The sequence below is a fragment of the Coloeus monedula genome, assembly GCF_965178545.1.
Source record: "Coloeus monedula genome assembly, chromosome: 4".
NCBI lineage: Eukaryota > Metazoa > Chordata > Aves > Passeriformes > Corvidae > Coloeus > Coloeus monedula.
This window is the reverse complement of record NC_138784.1, coordinates 1,671,490-1,691,236: the sequence shown is the minus strand read 5'-3', so window position 1 is coordinate 1,691,236 and position 19,747 is coordinate 1,671,490. Positions and strand designations below refer to the sequence as shown.

At 47.1% G+C, this 19,747-nt stretch overlaps 1 protein-coding gene across 1 annotated transcript in view; it reads left to right on the top strand.

Moving 5' to 3' along the window:
• The window catches only part of LOC309572621 (sodium- and chloride-dependent betaine transporter-like), a gene marked incomplete at both ends in the record, with an annotated part of 28,102 nt that overhangs the window by 7,171 nt on the left and 1,184 nt on the right, over window positions 1-19,747 (top strand). Inside the window, 9 exons of the mRNA XM_082280995.1 lie at window positions 1,260-1,392; window positions 4,227-4,361; window positions 5,846-5,949; window positions 7,389-7,513; window positions 7,774-7,886; window positions 8,623-8,760; window positions 10,053-10,155; window positions 16,339-16,439; window positions 17,517-17,687. Of these exons, the coding sequence (XP_082137121.1) occupies window positions 1,260-1,392; window positions 4,227-4,361; window positions 5,846-5,949; window positions 7,389-7,513; window positions 7,774-7,886; window positions 8,623-8,760; window positions 10,053-10,155; window positions 16,339-16,439; window positions 17,517-17,687 (1,123 nt within the window). The remainder of the gene's footprint in view (window positions 1-1,259; window positions 1,393-4,226; window positions 4,362-5,845; window positions 5,950-7,388; window positions 7,514-7,773; window positions 7,887-8,622; window positions 8,761-10,052; window positions 10,156-16,338; window positions 16,440-17,516; window positions 17,688-19,747) is intronic.

Below are 19,747 nucleotides of genomic sequence, written 5' to 3'. Positions count from 1 at the left end.
TGGGTGAGTGTGGCCACTGGGAGAGGCACCAAAAGCAGGCAAGGACTTGCTGCAAGCAGAGGTACACGTGGTAGGCAAACGTGAGAGGCCAGAGCAGACTGAACAGTCCTCCACAGTGAAACACAAAGTGGAAAAACTGCCTTTTCCCTTCTTTTGACCTAGTCCTGCTTGCTGTCTAAGGGAAGTGGTCTATCAGGCTGTTCAGGATCGTCCCTGGAGGGCAGGGATCTGAGATGGATGCATGAGATGCCAGAGAGGAATTTGAGGAAGGAGGAGAATTTTGAGGAACTTGGGGCTGGAGGCACTAAAACACAGTCTGAATGAGGGGTCTTGCAGCAGGCCAGACAGTGTCCCAGATAAGGTGGTCATGGGTGAAGCCACCCTACCACCCCATATGCTACTGAGGAAAGTCTTATAAAGAAGAGGGCTCTCAGGGACTCAGCTTCAGCAGTTGGGTTTGGGTGTTTTCCCCATTTCTGGCTCCTAAAGTACCTTTGAAAGGGTTGACTGTCCTTTGTTTGTTGCAGCCACCACAGGGCACATAGAGATGATAAATTCCCATGGTTGCAGAAAGTCTGCACAGTGCTGGGTCCCCTCTCCTGCCCTGTTCCTTGCACATACTATTTAGTGAGAGCTGAGACCCCTCTGAAACAGTTGTTCAGGTTTTCTGTGGAGAGCGCAAGGGGACACTGAGCGGACTAGTTTGGAGCAGGATGTGCAGAGGAGTTGTAAATGTGGGGTTGGGCTTGTGGGAACTGCATGAGCTGCAGTGCTGAGCTCTCGTGTGGCCTACCTATGATGGTGAATCGTCAAGCAAGGAGGCTGAGGGAAGGGCATGGGAATCATAATTTATGCTTATATATAGGGTGTCTATAGCATATGGGGAGAAAGAATGGCGGCCATGGGCTGATAGTGGCTTTGGTGGCCTGCTTTGGATTGAGTTGTCTCTGCTGGGGAGCTGCCAGGCTCAGGGAGCGATGGGGAGCAGGTGTTGATTTTGTGTGGTGTGGGTCTGACAGGCATGGCACCATGGGTTTGGAGAGTGGGAGGGTTTGGGTCAGCTACAGGACATGGTGGAGCAGAGATGACTAGAGAGGGGAGCCTTAAGCAGAGCTGGCATGATTTGCATGGCTGGGAGCCGCGGGCAGATGTGTTGTAGATAGGCTGTTAAGTCTTTGGATGGGGTAAATGGGAAGGGTCTGTATGGGTGAGTGGTGTGGAGTGTTAATGCTTCTCTCCCTGTCCCTGGACACCGGCAGGAAGCGAGTCCTGGGGCTCACGGATGGTATTCACAAACTGGGCACTGTGCGCTGGGAGCTGGCTCTGTGTCTTCTGCTGGCGTGGACCATCTGCTACTTCTGCATCTGGAAAGGGGTCAAGTCAACAGGCAAAGTAGGAATGGAGATTATCCTCCCAGTCCATAAGCCTCCTTGTACCCATCTTATATTTCTTCCCCAATCTCTTTCCCTTCTACATGAAGTAGAGGCGGGAGACACAGCACCAAAGTGAAACCTAAAACCTGTTGGGGCCATGCTGATACACACTAGTTGTGTCTGAACCCTAAGAGGAAGAATAAATGAGTAGGTCCATCAGGGAGGGGAGAATCGGGAAAGAATTGCAAACTGAGGGGAGTTTTGAGTCACATTTTCCCTTGCAGATACCCACAGTGGTTGATGGATACTCCCCAAGTGCCCTTGGGAATCATGCACTCACCACTGTGTTGTCCTGCTGTGGCTTGAGGGTGTTTTTAACAAGATCCTCTGCAGTGGCAGACTTCCCATCCCTGGCAATAATTAAACACTTGAGCAAAACATACAAGCTGCTGCCTGTAACCAGCTCAGTGAATAGATAATGAATCTCTCCTGCTTCTTTGTCCTGCAAAGCACTTGGGGTGGGAAAAGTGTCCTTGTTCTCTCTTTTGTGTTCCCTCTGGATCTGCGGGTTTTGGGTCAGTTGGTCACTTTCTGCATTTTGCTAGTAGGGCTGGAGCCAATTGGGATGAGCCTGATGTTCATCCTGTAGAGCAGATGGACTGATTCTCCTTTTGGAGTGAGTGAGTGTTTGATGCCTTGGGCTGGGTATTAGGGACACTGTCATGGCCTTGACTTGCTCAGGACCTCTTTCTTTCCTGGAGTTGCAATGAGATGGTGGATCATTAATGATGATTGATGATTAGTCTTGTGGGTGTCCAGGAGATGTCCCAATAGCAAAGGAAGGGAACTAATTTCTGCAACAGATTTCTTCCTTCAAATCACTACTCTTGACAAGTGTTCCGTTTCGTACTTGTCGCCTGTGTTTCAGTGTCAAATCCCATCTGCTACCTTAAAACTGCACTGGACACCCATTTCAACAGAATGAGATAACTTGCTCCCCTGACTAGATTTTTCCCAGTTTTTGCTGGTTACTGGTTCTTGCTAGTCCTGACTTGTTGTCCACCATTTCTCAAGGAAGGAGAGCCAGACTCCACATTTATAGGGAGAGGTGATAGATGGTCTGCATTTTAAACCTTGAATCTCTGATGCCCCCTAATTTGAATACCACAGTGCCATCTTCACAAGGGATTGGGTCCAAGAGGCTGTGATCTGCGTGGAAAAATAATTAAGTCACCCGAGGTTCTCTTTAGCTCTCAGACTTGTCCACTGAGTTTCTCCTTTGCCTGGTGCTGCCCCAGTGTGCAAAACTTATCTGCACAAGGCGAAAGCTTAAGTAGCTCAGTCAGGCTGGTTTAGCTGATTTGGTTTGGCAAAACCAGACCAGAAAGTGAGAGGAAGCAGTGACTACATGTAGTAAATGGAATGGTCTTCCTGAGACTACAGAAGACTTTTCCATCAAATTTTTTAGGATACATGGCTATTGGCTATTTACCAGCCAGGTGTTACGATGTGGTGCAACACTAAGGGAGGGGTTTCTGTCCCCAGATATACTACAGGTCAAACAGGCCAGTTGTCTTCTCTGCAGGCAGTAATTTTGAATATTACAGGGACACTGTCAAAAAATTCAACTGCTCCCCTCTTTTTCTTTGCTGAGAATGTACTAAGATAAGCAGTGGGAAAGACCCAAGAATTCTGAGTAGGTGCATAACTTTGTTCAACAGCTCCAGATTAAACAGGAGGTTGTGCTTGCCTGAGAGGCTGCTCTAATGAGATAACCCTGCCAGATCCTTACATTTCTGTTTCTGTGATTTAAGGAATCCAAACTTAAAGCAACCATAGTGACCTCAGGACAATAATTTCAAATAACTCCATAAAGACTCATTTTCTTTTAAAAGCCTTTATCTTTTATTCATTTTGCCCTGTGTTTCTCTTCCTTATGCATTCAGCTGTTGTGCATAAATGTTCCTTAAAAGTGATTTCTGAAGGTAGATTTTAATACTTGTGCCCAAAGTACTGCCATTCTCATTCAATCAGGGAACAGCAAAAGTACCATTTACTGTGACTTATTTGACCAATTATTACTAAGCACAAAAAAAGTCATTTTAGGCCCATCACTATGAATCCATGGAGTAAACAAGCCTCCACATTACTTGGATGAATTTTAGTAATGAATAAATATTAGGAAGTTGCAACTTGCTGACAAATATTTTGCAAATAGATGAAAAGAATAGGTTATATTGAGCAATGGTTTAGAGATGATTAATTCTACTGTAATATCTATTTACATCACACACAAAAAGAAGTAAAAATAGGTATTACGAAAATAAAAGTCTACATTTTCTTTAAAGGCTTTGAGTTGCCCCTATTTTTTACCTGTGAGCTCAGAGGCATTGAAGGGATGAGAGTGATGCATGAGCACTCCTGGAAATGAGACCCCTCATAGGTGTCTCAAGTTGGACAGCAAAAGTTGGTGTTTAATTTGGAAAACTCTTGCTGGGCATAGGACCATTTTAATAACTCCTTGTTAAAACTCAGTGACAGGAAGATATCTGGGTTTCTTCTGCAGCTTTAGAAAGATGAAGGGAACAGCTGGAGAGCAGGGAAATCATACTGACTGGAAAGAGAAAACAAAGCAGAGCAACCAGTGGCAGAGTCTTGAATGAAGAACAAAATGTCAATTGACTAAACCACCAGTGAGATGTAAGCTTGGTTAATTTCTTTCCCACCCCTCTTCTATGTTAGCAGCAGCAGCTACAGCCAAAAGCAGTCAGGGACGTTTGCTGGGGTGGGGTGAGGTGATGCCTGCCCCCGTTCCTGCTGACCCTCTCTCCCCTTGTTTCCCTGCCCCTGCAGGTCGTTTACTTCACTGCCACCTTCCCGTATGTGATGCTCCTTATCCTGCTGGTTCGAGGGGTGATGCTGCCAGGGGCTGCTGAGGGCATCATCTTCTACCTGAAGCCAGACATCTCCAGGCTGGCAGACCCACAGGTGAGGGATGGTGTCAGGCAAATGCTGGCCATGAGAATGTTCTCAATGCTCTGGCCTTTGGATCTGCTGCTAGCTGAGCATCTAGCTGTCATCTCTGAAAGGAGACCAATGAACCAGGATCCTTAAAACTTCTGAGAGGGGTCTAGTCCCCCTGAACAGCATATCCTTTTTGCTCGTGGTCTGCAGCATGTGGGTATATTAGGTCATTTCCACTCATGGTCTCAGCAAAACCAGAAGAGTGTATCAAATATTTAGCATGTAACAGATACTTTTCCTGGCTTTTAAATGCAGATAATTAAGGAAGGGAGTATATAATCTATCACTTTTAATTTTTTTCTGACCTGGTTAGCACTTTGGCTCCATCAAGGCCCTCCCAGGACATGTGGGGTCCCTGTGCTTGCAGAGACCAAAGGCGTGCATGTAACATGGGCTGTGACCAGCTGGGTTCCCTTCACCTGTTCTGGGGGCTGGTCCCACCTGCCTGGGGCAGGGGCTGCCCAAAGGGTCAATCCCTGCCACCAGTTGTTGGAGCTCATGGAAACCCTCAGTGAGATCCTGCTACTGAGTTTAGGCAGAAGGTAGGGCTTTGGTTCAAGTGGGATGTGTGTCCATGCCTGAAGGGCTCCTGCCTACCCACCTATCTATGAGAAATCAGTGTGAACTTAGGCAGCAGTGCCTGGGCTGGGATTCGTTGAAGGCTACCAAATTCCAGCTGCTGGGATGTTTGCAGCTGGGGGCTGCTTAGAGGAAAAAGAGAATGAGTGGGGAACCTGGAGACCATCGGAAAGGTGGGCTGTTTCCCTGCCTGCCTGAAACTCCCAGCTCAGGGCTTTCCCTGGGACTGTGTGAGAGCAGAGCTGCAGCTCAGCCCACAGTTCAGCTCTCCCATGGAGGAGAGGGCTGAAGCAGTGGTGAGAAACCCCACTCAGCTTTTCCCATGAAATGCCAGAGCAAAGGGGAGCCTGGGTGGGTGACTGGCCTGCAGTCTCTCAGCTGGGCAATTTTCTGCTCTTCACCCTGCACTGTGGCCTCAGAGATGTGGGAAACTAGATCTGGGAGCAAGGAAGGGAGTACACGGATTGTTGCTCACACTCCCATTTGGGGTGACTCACCAGTGGCTCTGCAAGGAGATTAATCATCTGGGTCATGTAGGGACCACAGACATCTGCAGTGACAGCTTCAGACAGAGCCATGCTATCAGGGATGCCATCTCTACCCTGAATGCAAAAGTGTGGGATGGAGAAATGGTGTCACCTTGAGTGGGATGTGAAAATACGGTCTCCTCAAGAGACTTCTCCTGAAGGACTTCCAGTCCTATAGCTCAGTTTTTCCAGATAGGTATCTGAGTTTCTCCATTCGCTGCAGATCCCCTTTCTGTCTCACAGCGTTTGTTCTCCATGACTGGAGGAGTTATTTTTGACAGGGCACAGCCATTTGTTTATTTTGTTGCCAGATCTGAAGACCACTGATGATCTCTGTTCCAGGTCTGGCTGGATGCAGGTACTCAGATCCTCTTCTCTTACGCCATCTGCCAGGGGTGCCTGACAGCTCTGGGCAGCTACAACAAATACACCAACAACTGTTACAGGTAGGAAGAGCCTGCACTCCTCATTTCCTTCTGGAAATTTTCTCAGAGGGCACAGAGCTGCATCAGAGGAGGAGACCTTGGGTCATGCTGCTGTGACTAATGAGCTGCTCAGGGTGCAGAAGCTGCAGAGGACTCAGCACAGGGATGGAGAATGGCTGAGGGAAAAGAGGAGTACAGAAAATGGCTTAAATAGTGCTTCCTGCACGAGTCAGCGTGGAAACGAGAGACTGGAGGAGAGGGAGGAATGAAAATGGAGAGTGTCTCCAGCCACTGTGTAGACAGCACAGTCTATTTTGACAGAGTGAATGGACAGGGGTGACATGGCCAGCTCTGCCATTACATCTGCGACACAGGGGAGGTGGTACAAAGATGATGGCCGGGCCCCCTGTCTCCAGTGCTTTACTACCATCAGAGTAATGTATTGCCAGTGGCCTTTTGATCCTATCAAGGAGATTAATCAAGTCTGTCTGGCCTTCTCCTTGCCCTTGGATTACAGATCTATTTTATCCATGGCCTGACATGGAGCTCAGTGGAGCTATCAGGACCATTTTTGACACCTTCTACAGAGCCCCAAGAAGCAGGGACTTTGTTATTCTTTCACATATTTCTCCAGCACAGATGGTGAAATGGAATTGTGCTTGGGAGACATCAATCATCTGTCCTGTTCTCCAAAAGGTGCTGCCATGGCTGTTGGTTGGGCAGTTAATACTTTCCCCTGGCTCTTCCAAAATGTTTCTGTCACCAATAAAACAGTATGCTGACACCTTCCTCTAATTCCTTAGGTGCCTTGTTCTGGCAGCTTAGCTCCGGGTGCCCACAGTGCCCCACAGCAGCTGATGCTGTGGGTCAGTTCTAGCAGCCGCCCAGGCAGGATCCAGGGGTGTGGGGCTTCCAGCCCAGCCAGCTCAGAGTAGTGCCCAATTTTCACAAGGAGCAAGTGCACATAAGTTTCAGGACAAGTAGCATAGCACATGCCAGCCTCCACCTGAGCATAATTAATAAAGACAGTGTAGACACAGCCCTTGTCAGGTGAGGATTTTTATTATCCTATTACCCTTGTTTTAATAGACCTGATGAACCTGTATGTGTTCATGCTTTCAGATACTCCTCTTTCTTGACTATGTTTACTTTTGCAACCTCTTTTCTAATTTTCTGTTTTCCTCATTTTCTCTGTTGTTTTTACTATTCTCTGGACTCTTGTCAGTTTTTTTATTGCTATGTGTTGTGTGGTTGTGTTCAGCCACTATGCCATGTATAGTCCTATAACTCTTGAGCTCTTGGCTCTGCTCTGAGCTTTTTACTTCTGAGTGAGTTCAAGAACAGCATTGCTGTTTCTTGGTTAGTGCTGTCCAACCAGGGAAGCTGAGTACAGACATGATCCTAAGTGGATCAATTCTGCAGCAGGAAACACCCATTTCTCTCTGGCCTCCTTCCTGCAGGGACTGCATCACGCTCTGCTTCCTGAACAGTGCCACCAGCTTTGTTGCTGGCTTTGCCATTTTCTCTGTGCTGGGCTTCATGGCTCGAGAGCAGGGTGTACCTATCTCAGAAGTGGCCGAATCAGGTAAGTTTTTCTGGGAGACTTCAGAGCCAAGGGAAAACAAACAGCCTGAAGGGGAGGGCACTCTTCTGAGGTGAAATCCAAGATGTTCTCTACATCCTCTATGACTATGGGTGTCTGCAGAGAGGTCTGCATGACCAGTACTCCTCAACACAGCTTTCAGCCGTGGGTGGGCCAGCAGCTGTGGCAATAGGAGCTTTGAAAGAAGTATGTGAGCTTACTCTGTACTACAGGGCAGTGGTCATCCTGTGGTCTGTTGGCAGGTCCTGGCCTGGCTTTCATAGCATATCCAACAGCAGTAACAATGATGCCTGTGTCTCAGCTCTGGTCCTGCCTCTTCTTCCTCATGCTGATCTTCTTGGGACTGGACAGCCAGGTACAGCAAACTCTCCTCCTCACCTAACATGCAGGTGCCTGTCCCCACCCTGAGCACTCCCCATGGCCATTGGAAAGGGTAAGGTGGGTATGTGCTTTGCTGGTACCTTAAATAGGTTCTCTACATTGTGTGCAGCACTTTCACACTGTGGGAACTTGGAGCCAGGGCCAATGGCAGGACAGTGGTTTTATGTGCTGGCATCTCTGCTGGCTTCTCCTCCCTGTGTGTGTGAGGGTGTCCCAGCTACATCCCCCCTCTCTGTGCCAGCTCCAAAACTGTGGACACTACAGAGTGAGGCCCAGCACCGAGCAGTGCAGTCTGGGATGGGGAATGGGGATGTTTTCTCCCTGCTGCATCCCACCAGAGCAATCCATGTGTCCTCTTTTCACTGGTGTGCCCACCTCCTACAATCCCATACCCCTGTTATGCCAAGAGCAAACCCCGTAGAGTGCAGTGTGCAGCCCTGCTGTGGGCACGAGGGGAGCAGAGGGTGTCCCGCATGTCCATCAGGCAGGTGTTTTGCTCAGGCTCTGCTCTGCAATACCTCAGCCCTTGTACTCAGATAACCAGGTCTTTTTCCTCTGTTTCTGCTGGCCCTTGGTGGAAACAAGACAGATGAAAAGAAAAATTTAAAAAATAAGGATTTGGGTGGTGGGAGGACAAAAAGGACAGTGAGGAGCAGTACGTGCTTGGGGAAGGAGAGACACTGATTTCTCTGACCTGTTTTGTTCTGCAGTTCGTCTGTGTGGAAAGCATGGTGACAGCTATTATCGACATGTTCCCCGGTGTGTTTCGGAAGAAGGGGCGTCGGGAGCTGCTGATCCTGGCCATTGCAGTCATATGCTACCTGCTGGGCTTGTTGCTGGTCACTGAGGTAAGCAAGGAGTAGCTGGGTTGTACAGCTGATCACCAAACCCCGTGCTACACCGCTCTGGAGGTCTGGGCAGAGACTGCAAGCTTGTCTTTGATGCTGTTAATTGTCTCTCATTTCTAATGCATTAGCTGGTGTCTCTCACAGCCAGTGCTGCTTTGACCCCGTGTGACACTGGTGCACTCACTGCATCACTGAGCCTTCCAGAGACCCTGGTCCCACAGCCCAGAGAGGCTGCCTGACAGACGGCTTCATGCAAATACCAGACCTGTGGGCTAAAACAAGCTGAGCTGTTTGAAAACAAGCTCTTCTAAGGGCAGTGATCATTTGCTGGCTGCTTTCCACACAAAGCAGAGCAGCAGGAGAGGAGCCTGGGGGTAATGGCTGTGCCATAACCCTGCTGGAGCCCGTGGGAAGCCTGTGATCCTGGGGACCAGAAGGAGCAGAGCTGTGCTGGTGCGGTGCCAGGCACACACAGTGTTTGCACTGCTCTGCAGCTAAACGCTGCACCTCTTCCTGCATGGTGCTGTGCTGTGCTCTGTGTGTACCACAAGCCTGGTGAGGGTCTTAGAGCTCCTGTGCTGCCTCCGTGGGCTCTGTAGTGACAGCTAATTCCTGTTAAACCCCTTAGACACAGAAAAATGATCCTCCAGCAGGATCCTGGCTGAAGGCAACTCCTGTGGTAATCGATTTGAGTGACACTGTGTGTCTAGAGCCTTTCAGCATTATTTGAAAGCATCTGCTTGACCTGGAGGGGCTTTCTCTTGGAGAAATCACATGAAAATCATCCATGGGCCTGTACAGGTAGCTGATGACAACTCTGCAGGGCTCAGCTTGAAGTCAGAAGCAGCAGGAAAGCCATGAGCCTCTGCCATTGCAGAGCTTGGGCCACGAGTAGTATGTAAAGTTGGATGAAGGAAAATGAGGTATCTGAATATCCTGGTGCTCAAGATCACAATTTTCTGGGTGCCAAGTTCTGCACTGCTACATGGTATGTCAAAAATTATTCTGGAAACTTCCTAACTGTTTAAAAACAGCCAAACAAACCAGCTCCTGCTCTTATGCACAAAGAAGCCTGCCTAGCCCAGAAGTATCATAGAATAGGCATGAAAACTCTCCTGCCACCAGGCCTGATGGTGTTTTTGGAACAGAGTGAGGGCAGCCCCAAGAGAAGGCTCTTCTCCTGCCTGCTCTAGGTTCAGTGTTTCTGCTGCTATTCTTCTGCTTGGCCCACACATTTTTCCCTGACGTGGAATGGTCTTGCCATGGCTCTGTTTTCTCTACCTCTTCAACAGGGTGGCATGTACATCTTCCAGCTCTTTGACTACTATGCTGCCAGTGGCACATGCCTGCTCTTCCTGGCTGTTTTTGAAGTCATCTGTGTAGGATGGGTGTACGGTAAGTGGAGGACGAAAGTCTGTCTTGCTCTTTATCAAGGCAAGAATGGGGGGTTGAGAAGTGGGAGTGGATAGAGAAGATCCTCAGGGGGCAAAGAAGTGCTGTAATTATCTTCTTTCTTGTCTAGTTTTCACTGTGTTTCCTTGCAACATTTCTTAATTGCTCCACATTTAGACTAGGAATGTCTTTTCCTTCTCCATAGGTGCCTCATATTGAACTACTTTGCTGTTCTTCCCATCTGCCCTTTGAATTAGATAATCAGCTATAGAGGAGTGACTGCTGTTCTTTGGTGTCTGTCCCTGTCTACTTACACTGTGCATTTAGTTTAGTCCTGCCAGTTAATCTAACAGAAAATGCTGGGATGAAAACCTGCTATGTGCTACTTCTGTGATGATTCCTGCTTCCTGTTTATCCTGGCTGTGATGGCACTCAGAAAAGGAACAGGAGGGACTGCTTTAGCTCTCAGTGAAGTCTGTAACTTAACTACTCAGTCAGGAACAGGATAAAACTGAGCTTCATGAACTATCAGGAGGAAACCAACTGCTTGTTAGTCTGTGCAGTAAGAAGAGTCTTCTCTGATATCCCATGGGGAGATCTCTTTCTGAGCACAAAGGCTTTGATTTTTCTCCCTGAAGCTTGTTCAAGGCTGATGGTTTTTGGGTAGAGTCTTGTGTGTGATGCAGAGCAGCTGCTCCCTCTCTTTGCTTCATGGAACTACAGGAGCCTCATAGCTGTAAGGATTGTGCACAGCTGCAGTAGATGCCAGCTTAGACCAGACCTCAACATCCCATGGTCACACATCTGCTGGTTCCAACTACTTCAAGCAGCATTGCCATCATAGCCTCAGGGAAAGATTGCAAACACAGCATCACATTGGGTCTCAGTGGTCAGGAGCTCATGAAGGAATACAATAGAAGAAAAATTAGGAGTGATACTCTCTGTGAATGTTCTTCAGCTTTTCACAACTTATTATAGAACCATAGAACGGTTTGCTTTGGAAGGGACCTTTAAAGGTCATCTAGTCCACCCTCTTGGCCACTTTCCACTTGACCAGGTTGCTCAGAGCCCTGTCCAGCTGGGCCTTGGACATTTGCAATGGTGGTGTATCCACAGCCTCTCTGGGCAACCGGTTCGAGTGTCTCAGCATCTTCAGAGTCAAAAATTTCTTCCTTGTATCCACTCTAAACCTCTCCTCTTTCAATTTAAAACTGTTAGCCCTTGTCATGTCTCTACAAGCCCCCTTTATATATTGAAAGGCTGCAACAAGGTCTCCCTGGAGCTTTCTTTTTTCCAGGCTGGACAGCCCAAACTCTCTCAGTGTGTCTTCACAGGACAAGTGTTTCAGTCCTCTCTTAGTTTTCATGGTCCTTCTCTGGACCCACTCTGACAGCTACACATCTTTCTTGAGCTGGGTGTCCTAAAACCAGATGCAATACTCATTTTGTTGCCCAGGAATTTCCAGTGCCAGAAGTGAAATCTATTTATTTCTCTTCTGTTATTTTTTTCCAGTTGACTTGGCTAAGCATTTATCATCCACAAAATGCTGCAGCAAGGAGTTCTATGGCTTTCTCAGGTGTTGTGTGAGGAGTCACTTTCATTTCCTCATTCTAAATCTGCCACTTGCCAATTCCATTTGGTGCCACCTTTGCTTTGTTATGGGCAGTCAGTCCCTGTGTGCTCCTTTTGGTGCTTACAGTTTTATAGAGGTTGCACTGGCTGCAGTGCAGTTGCTGGTGAAGGGCTTACCAGTTTCTCCAAATGCTTCATGTAGAGCAGGAGCCCATTGCTGGTTTGGATAAACTCCTCTCTTACTGAAAGGGTGACTGGTCCAGCTGCTTCATCTCGAGCTCTAGGGAATGCAAGAGATCCCTAAGAGAGATTTATTTTAGAAAGATTTCCTTCAAGGGAAGCTCACCTCACAGCTTGCAGTAGCAGACCCTGGCCAGATTTGAGTCAGCTTCTGCCCAGTCCTTCTGGGATTAAAGGGGCATGGAGATCCCCATCCATCTGTGACAGGATGGGGATCTCCATGCTAGGTTAATTGATTGAACTGAATTATGCTTTGGTGTTTAACGCCACTTTTACAGTCACACAGGCCACATGCCCTTTCTGATGACCCATGGAGAGGAGCAATGGCAGACAATGAGTAACAGGAGAGGTGATGCTGCCCCAGCAGCCTTAAAGGGAGATGGAGTAGTTGGGGACAGAGAAGTGACCCTTTTCCTCACAACCATGGGTTCATTTGTGCCACACTCCACATAGTGGGATTTTACCCTCTTGACATTCTGCTTTGCATCCCCTGGGGTAATTCTGGTCAAAAATGTAGTCAGAGGGCTGAGGTGAGGCATTATAGTGGGGAAAAAAAGTGACTAGCACTGATTAAAGGGTTTTTTTCCCCAGCCTCAGAACTGGCAGGGCTGAGCCTCTTGCTTACACTGTGAAGAATTACAACATTTCTGCTAACACAAATATGCGTTCTGAGTTTCCCCTCTCCCAGCACATACGCCAACCACCCACCACTTGGCAGCTTCCCCCTGCTGCCAGGCAGCTGCTCTCCCAAAGACCTGAGGATTTCCCCTGTGCTGCTCCCTGCCTGTGGAAGGATTGTACAGCATTGGACCTGCTGATCATGTTCCCTAGAGGAGAGTGCTGCAGGGATTCTGGTGTCCCCCTGCTTCTTCTCCTCTCTCCCTCCCACTTTGGGACAGACAGCCCTTCTATAAGCAGGCTTGGGGTTTGAGATTCACAACATAATGCCACCAAAATGTGCTGCAGAGGAGATTCTCCAGGCAGTCACAGCATGCACATTAAGATTAGCTGTTCTGGGAGAAAGCAAGGGCCTCCATTACTATAGGAGGGCCGGGGCTGAAATCACTAGGGCTGTTTACACAGCTAAAGCAAACTGATGCCAGAGGGTACCTGTGGGTGACCCTGGGGTTAAACCCATGTTGTGCTATGATAAATCTTTCTCTGGTTCCATTGCTCACATGCAGCGTGGCTCCCAGCGTGGCGTGGCATGGCAGCCTCCTCCTGCCTGGATCCTGCCTGTTGGGCCTGCTCTGGCTCTGTGTGCTGAATGCTCTCAGATGCACTGGCTATGAGCAACCTTCCTTGTGGGCCATAACGGGTCTGCTCTGTGCGCCTGGTACGCAGAGGATGCGCGGCCGTGGTGCTGGGATGTGCAGCTGTGGTGCCAGGATGCCTCTGTTGCTGGCTCTTTGCACAGACCTGGTGCAGGTGTTGATGCTGCAGGTTTGAGACAGAGAGGGAGCAGATACACGCTTGGTACTGTGGCGTGGAGCCACGGTCATCACCTTTTGGAATGTTGTGGGTGAAATTCGATATAGATGAATGCAAATAAATGTAACTTGGGAGATAAAACGGGGAGAGAGTTTTTATAGATTCCAAACTAGCATAACTGTGAAACTCACTGTTTTTTGAATATGCTAAAAGTAAAATTCAATCTTTGTCCCTCTTAATTTGGGCCTCATTTGCTGTTTTTATAAGCTGCGTAAAATGAGAAGGGCTCCATAAGGACAAGAGCTAAGGATGTTAGCAAATCTCTAGTTAGGTTCCTGTGAAATTTATTCCTGTGCATTTACGTGGCAAAATGATTTGTCAGAAGAGTACACAACCACTTTGAAGGTATATGGGGTTGATCTGCACAAGGGAAGTGGTACTAGCATTCATGGTTAGCTGTCCAGTGACTGCATCCCATTCCTCCTTGTCTTGGAATATTGGAGATAGAAGCAAACATCTTTGTGCACTTCAACAAAAATCTCTTTGGGGAAGTTTTTATGGTTTTTTCTGCAGGAACTTTATCTAAGCTTTCTAATGTGCTGGGAAGGAAAGGCACATTGCTCCGGTATGTGTCCTCCAGCTTCTAATTTGCTCAACAAGCCAGTGTTGAGTGGTTGAACTGATGACTTCTTAAGCTTGATTACTTTTTCATCTGCCTGTGAAGTGTAGACTATGTAAAACTTCCTGTTCATATACTCTCTGAGGACATTCATGTCAGTCCCCATTGTGTTTCATCACATCACCCTCTGACTGCCATAGAGGCCATGAAAATTTACGACCTGGTGGTTGTCCTACAGAGAAAAGGGACAAGGACAGGTGGAGGCACATCATAATTAACAACATAAGTTGTGGGATTTTTTTTCTTGTTGGGGGATGGATGTGTGTGTGTTCTTTTTGTTTAGCATTTTCATATTTCTTTAATTGATATGTCTCTTTGACTAGATCCTAGATCCAAATTGGCAGGGAAACTTTATCTGCCATGAAGCTGTATTATGAATTAATTTATCTGTCATATGTCTGACATGGCAGTGTGTTTCTGTGGAAGACACTGTGCTGTGCTTATATTCTAAACTGCCATTCACATGATCTATATCTTTTTTTTCCCCACCCTATGGAAGATTTCGGCTTTTTGGCAAAATTAATTTTATATACCTCATCTCCTTTCATCCCCAATATATTTTCAGAAATTCTATCTGAAGCCTCATGGTATTTACAGCTTGGAAGTTCTCTGGTGTAGGCTGGGCTCCCACACAAGGCTGCATGTCCCTTGATATACCACAGCTTGTTGTCTTTGCTTGAGGCGGGTTTTTAACTTGCCAGCTCAAAACCAAGAGGTGTTCAAAGAACTATCCTCCTGCTTCCCCCCTCCACCAAATAGCTGGGTTTAAAAGAGATTTTCTGCAAGCATTAGTCATGGGATATAGAAAATAATGCAAAGAATTACAAAAAAAAAAAAAAAGCACACATAATGTGCTTTTGTAGATTTACTATATTTAAAGGAAACATAATATGAGAATGTAATTCTGAGACAAAAAAAACACAAACCACAATACAACTCACCAAACTCCAAACATTCACAAGTGTGGCCAGTTCTACAGGCACATATTTTGCCCAGTCCAGCCCTCTGGTGTTGAGATATAAACAAGCAAGATCTTACGACGTTTGCAACTGGGAACTCTGGCCTGACCATGAGTTCACAGATGAACATCCCCAAAAGCAGAATCCTTCTTTATCAGCTAAGCACCAAGATAAAACTTTAACGAGACAAATACGGTATTATTTCATCCCAGAGGTGCTTAACTGGTAGCTTTCTGGACAGACTAGCTCAATTTTTTTTGTCCAATATTGTCATCTTACTTTGCCTGAGGCAGTCTGGTATATCTGGTTAGTTGTGGTTAGAAAGGTGCTAGGGCACCTTATAAATGACTTTTTGATTTTTCTTCATTTTACGTCTCTTTCTGGCCGACATTAGGCTCCTGATACTTGGAGACATCCTAGAGCCTATTGCAAGGTCTGCTGAAATCCATCTGCAGTTTGTTGTCTCCTCTATGCCATTGCATATGTTTGCCCTCTGTGCTTTGGGTTGGGAAGAGTCAATGGTTAGAGTCTGGCTGGTGGCAGGACTTCTAGGTGCTTTTCTGAACTGTATCCCATTCCAGGGCACCATGAGATTTAGGTGGATCCCACACGCTGTGAACAAAGTAACCCAGTAAGTGAAACCAGTGAAAAGGAGATCAGACACCCATCAGACAGCTCTCACCAGACAGTACAGCAGCACTTGCAGATGGAAGATTTGGTTTTCAGAGGCGTTTTAATTGCCAGGTTTTCAGAGTTTATGCCAATAATAAAATATTCTGTGGAAGACAGGGTCTTGATGACAGGGGTCCTGCCCACCTCAGTCGTGATTCTTGACATGACTTCCCTGGTATACCAGCACGTTTATTTACAAAGAGAGGGTTTTGTTAGGCATTCCCCACTCTCTTTGTTCCTTTTAGCACTCTGGACTCGTACAATCCCATGTGCTCAACCTGCATGAGCTTTCCATTGCTTCTCTGTAAACCAGGAACTCCTCTTTTCCTTTTGCAGTCCTTACCAGTGCATCCTCTCACTAAGAGCTGCTGCTGTCTGAGGAACTGTGCTTTTCTTCAGTGTCGATCTTTCTGACACTTATGGATGAAAGTAAGCCCCTCCATCTCTATTTAGCCACAGATGGGCCTTTTCAATCCCAGAAAACCCCATCACCTGCTGCTCTATTATTAGGATAGCCATGTTTTCACCAGGAGTAAACACCAAGAATAAAGAAAGTTTGGGATCTGATGTGAATAGTGGTTGAAGGAAACAAAACCAATCTGACCTCTGACTTTGTGCTGGTTGGTGGCCAAGGTGCCAACCGCTTCTACGACAACATTGAGGACATGATTGGTTTCCGGCCGTGGCCCTTGATCAAGATTTGCTGGCTGGTGTTCACCCCGGGTCTGTGCTTGGTAAGTGCAATTATGACATCATGATGTGGCACTCTGGGTCCCCAAATTCTCAGAAGAAAAGGCTGACTTATCTCCAAGGTGCTGCTGTAAAGTTTTTAAACTGCTGTGGAGAAGCAGAAGCTTGTCCATAGCTGAGGTAGCCATTTATTTCCTTTGTAAAGCCTTATGTTTTGCCTGGAAAATTAACTGAGCCTGAGAAGCCAATTGTGTATTGTGAAGGCAAAAGGAAATGTATCCTCAAAGCCTGGAGAGGTTTGGTCAAATTACCTATGAATAGAAGACCAGTGAGAATTACCCTGTTCTGAAAAACTTGCTTCAGCCTGTGTTCCTGGGACTGCCCATGGTTCAGAAATATCTTTCTATAGCCATTGGTTTTCTATGTTATTAAATCTCTTCCAAAACTTCTGTGACTGTGTTTAAAGAAAATGCACCCAAATTCAGGCAAGTTCTTGCCTGTTTTGAATTTGTGTCCAGTCTTGCTCCACTGACTTTTACATGCTTTCTGAGCCAAATTCTGGTTTTGTATCTGATGTTGAGAGTTGTTTTCTTTGACCTCAGTGGGAACACAGATGGGATCTATAACTATAACTTACAAAAGATTCCTAGTTGTTTGTCCCCAGGCTTCAGCAGGACTTGAAGATTTGGGAAATTTTTAAACCAGCCCAAATTGTCTGAGAGCTCTGTAGCTAGAGAGCCCCAGGAGGGGTAAATCTGTGCCTGTGTGGTTCTTCTGAAGTCTTTCTGCCAGGAAGAACAAAAATTCTTGTCTTTGATATGAATAAATTGCTATCTCAATGTTGCTGGACCCTCAATGCTGCTTCCAACTTCGCTTATTTGAACTCTGCAGAAGCCTGAAGGCTTTACACTGCAGAGATGCCTGGCCCTGGCTCTGAGAACTCCTCGTGCAGCCAGCATGCACCAGGCTCTGCTCTCTGCAGCCAGCAAGGTCCCTGCTGGCTCATGCAAGGCAGAACACCCTTGCCACCCTTGCAGGGCAGCCAGTCCTTGCAGGGTGGCCAGGCTGCCGGGCCTCGCTGACCCTTGGCTCTCCTTATGTTTGTGTTTTCTGCTCCCCAGGGCGTCTTCCTGTTTTCCCTGATCAAGTACACACCCTTGAAATACAACAATTCCTACGAGTACCCACCCTGGGGCTACGTGGTAGGCTGGCTGATGGCACTCTCTTCCATGGTCTGTATTCCTCTCTATGCCATCTTCATCCTTCTGAAAACCAAAGGACCCCTGAAACAGGTACTGAGATTGTGGTCACTGGGCGTGTTGCTGTTGCTCCCACAGATGGTTCAGGATGAGCCCCAGGGAGGATATACCTGGCACATTTCTCCTCTGAGAAGGCAAGGGCTGGTGAGAGTGGCCCCTCCCCAGAATGCTCTGTAGCTCTCGTTGGCAGCTGGGAGAGCTGGCAGGGTCTCAGCACAGCTCCCAGGCTGATCATCAAATGTGCAGTCTTCTGTGTGGTGTTGCACCATCATGCTCAGTGCAATATATGGACATATATGTAGTATATATGCAGTAGATACCAATGCAAACCAAGTGCAAAACCAGGATCTGTTTTGCCTTTACTTCTTGTCTCTTGTAGCCCTGGGTCAGGACCATGTTATTTTCAAAAAAGAAATTACCCATAGTTACTAAAGAGGATGTGCTCACAGAGCTGTAAGGCTCTACCCTGTGCCATGCCCGAGCCTGTCCTCTTTCACTGTAGACATCTTTGTCCTTGTCCTAGGAAGAACTGTATCTAGGGAGATGGTACCATGGAGATGACACCTCACCTGACCCATGAAGAAACACCTGAGTGATGTACAGTACATCTAAATTTCTACACAATTTCTCTTCTGGTCCTTCCCCATTCTCACTGCAGCTGGTTGGAGGGTGGGGTGGGCAGAGGGAGCAGGTGAACAGGGGATGAGAGCATCCCTGTGGCTGTGGTGTAGGTGTGACAGTCACATGGTGGGCTCATGGAGAGGAGGGCCCTGCATTGCCAACACATCCAGGGGTGGGCTGGGTACAGGTAGTCTTCATTTGTTCCATTGTCTCAGGGAAGGTGAATCTGTGCTCACAGTGGCTCCTGTTTACTGACTGGAAATAAGTATCTTAATAGGGAGAGGCAGGAGTTGTGGCAGAGGGGGCTAATGCTGTTCTCAGGCTCAGGAAAAGATACAGAGCAAGGTCCAGATGGGACTGGTAGCGACTGAAGTCTTCAATGGAACACTGACAGAGGCATAAGCCATGCAGGCAGAAGGCCAGAGAAGAAGTATTTTGCACTAAAATAGTTCCTGTTTAGCTGCCTTTGACCCTTTGGCCTCCTGGTTGCTGTTGGCAGACATGAAGAGATTATGAGTCTGGAAGGGAGCTGGAAGGTGTACACTTCCCAACATGAGGAACAGCAGGGGAATCCAGGGTGCTGTGGTATGATTTGCTCCAAGTTCACACCTCGAGTTCCACCTCCTACAGCATTTTCCTGTGCTCTGGGCCATTTAGTGATGATGCATGGCTGGTTTGAAGAATTTGACGGGGTGGCTGACATGTCTGACTCCCCACAGCTCAGAAGCTTTTTATGTCTAAATGAGGCCTTGGAGCTGTCAGAGAAGTAATTGCCCACATGTCCTGCCTGCTAAACAAGCACTGTCTCTCACCAGGGGCAAAGTGCTTCAAGCCCTTGGACCAAAATGCTGCTGTGAATAGTGTTAATGCTCATTGTAGAGCACACCTGAGGAATTGATTTGGCCTGTTTTGATCAAGGGGTTTTCAGTTTGTCCTCGTTTACATTCTATTAATTGAAATTTCCGGGGACTCCTCAGCTACATTAGGATGAAGAAATTTCCAAGGATGCGGTTCAGGTGTGTGGGAAGGTATTGGCTGCTAAACCTGGGTTGATTCAGGGGAGAATCAAAGCCAGCCACAAAATACCTTCTGGGATAGCTGTAACTGTTTTTAAAACAAATTTTCTCAAGATGTACCTGTTGTCTTTTTCCAGTCACACTCCAGAATTGTAGTGAATTAATTTCCTGACACAGATGTTTCTAGGAACAGAGTCTTTGAATATTGCAGACCATTCACTGAAAGCAAGTTTGTAATTGTAATTATGATCAGTCACTGCAACAAACTGATTCCTCTTGTTACACTTGACTGACCAAGAAATGCAAATGCTGGTTCCTAATGTGCCTGATTAAGACAGCTCGAGCTCCAAAGACTAAAAACTCACCATGAAGTGCCCACAGAACAGCTGCAGACCAAGGTCAATTTTGGAAATCACGGGGCAAATAGTTTTGAATAAATGAACAAAATCTGTGATT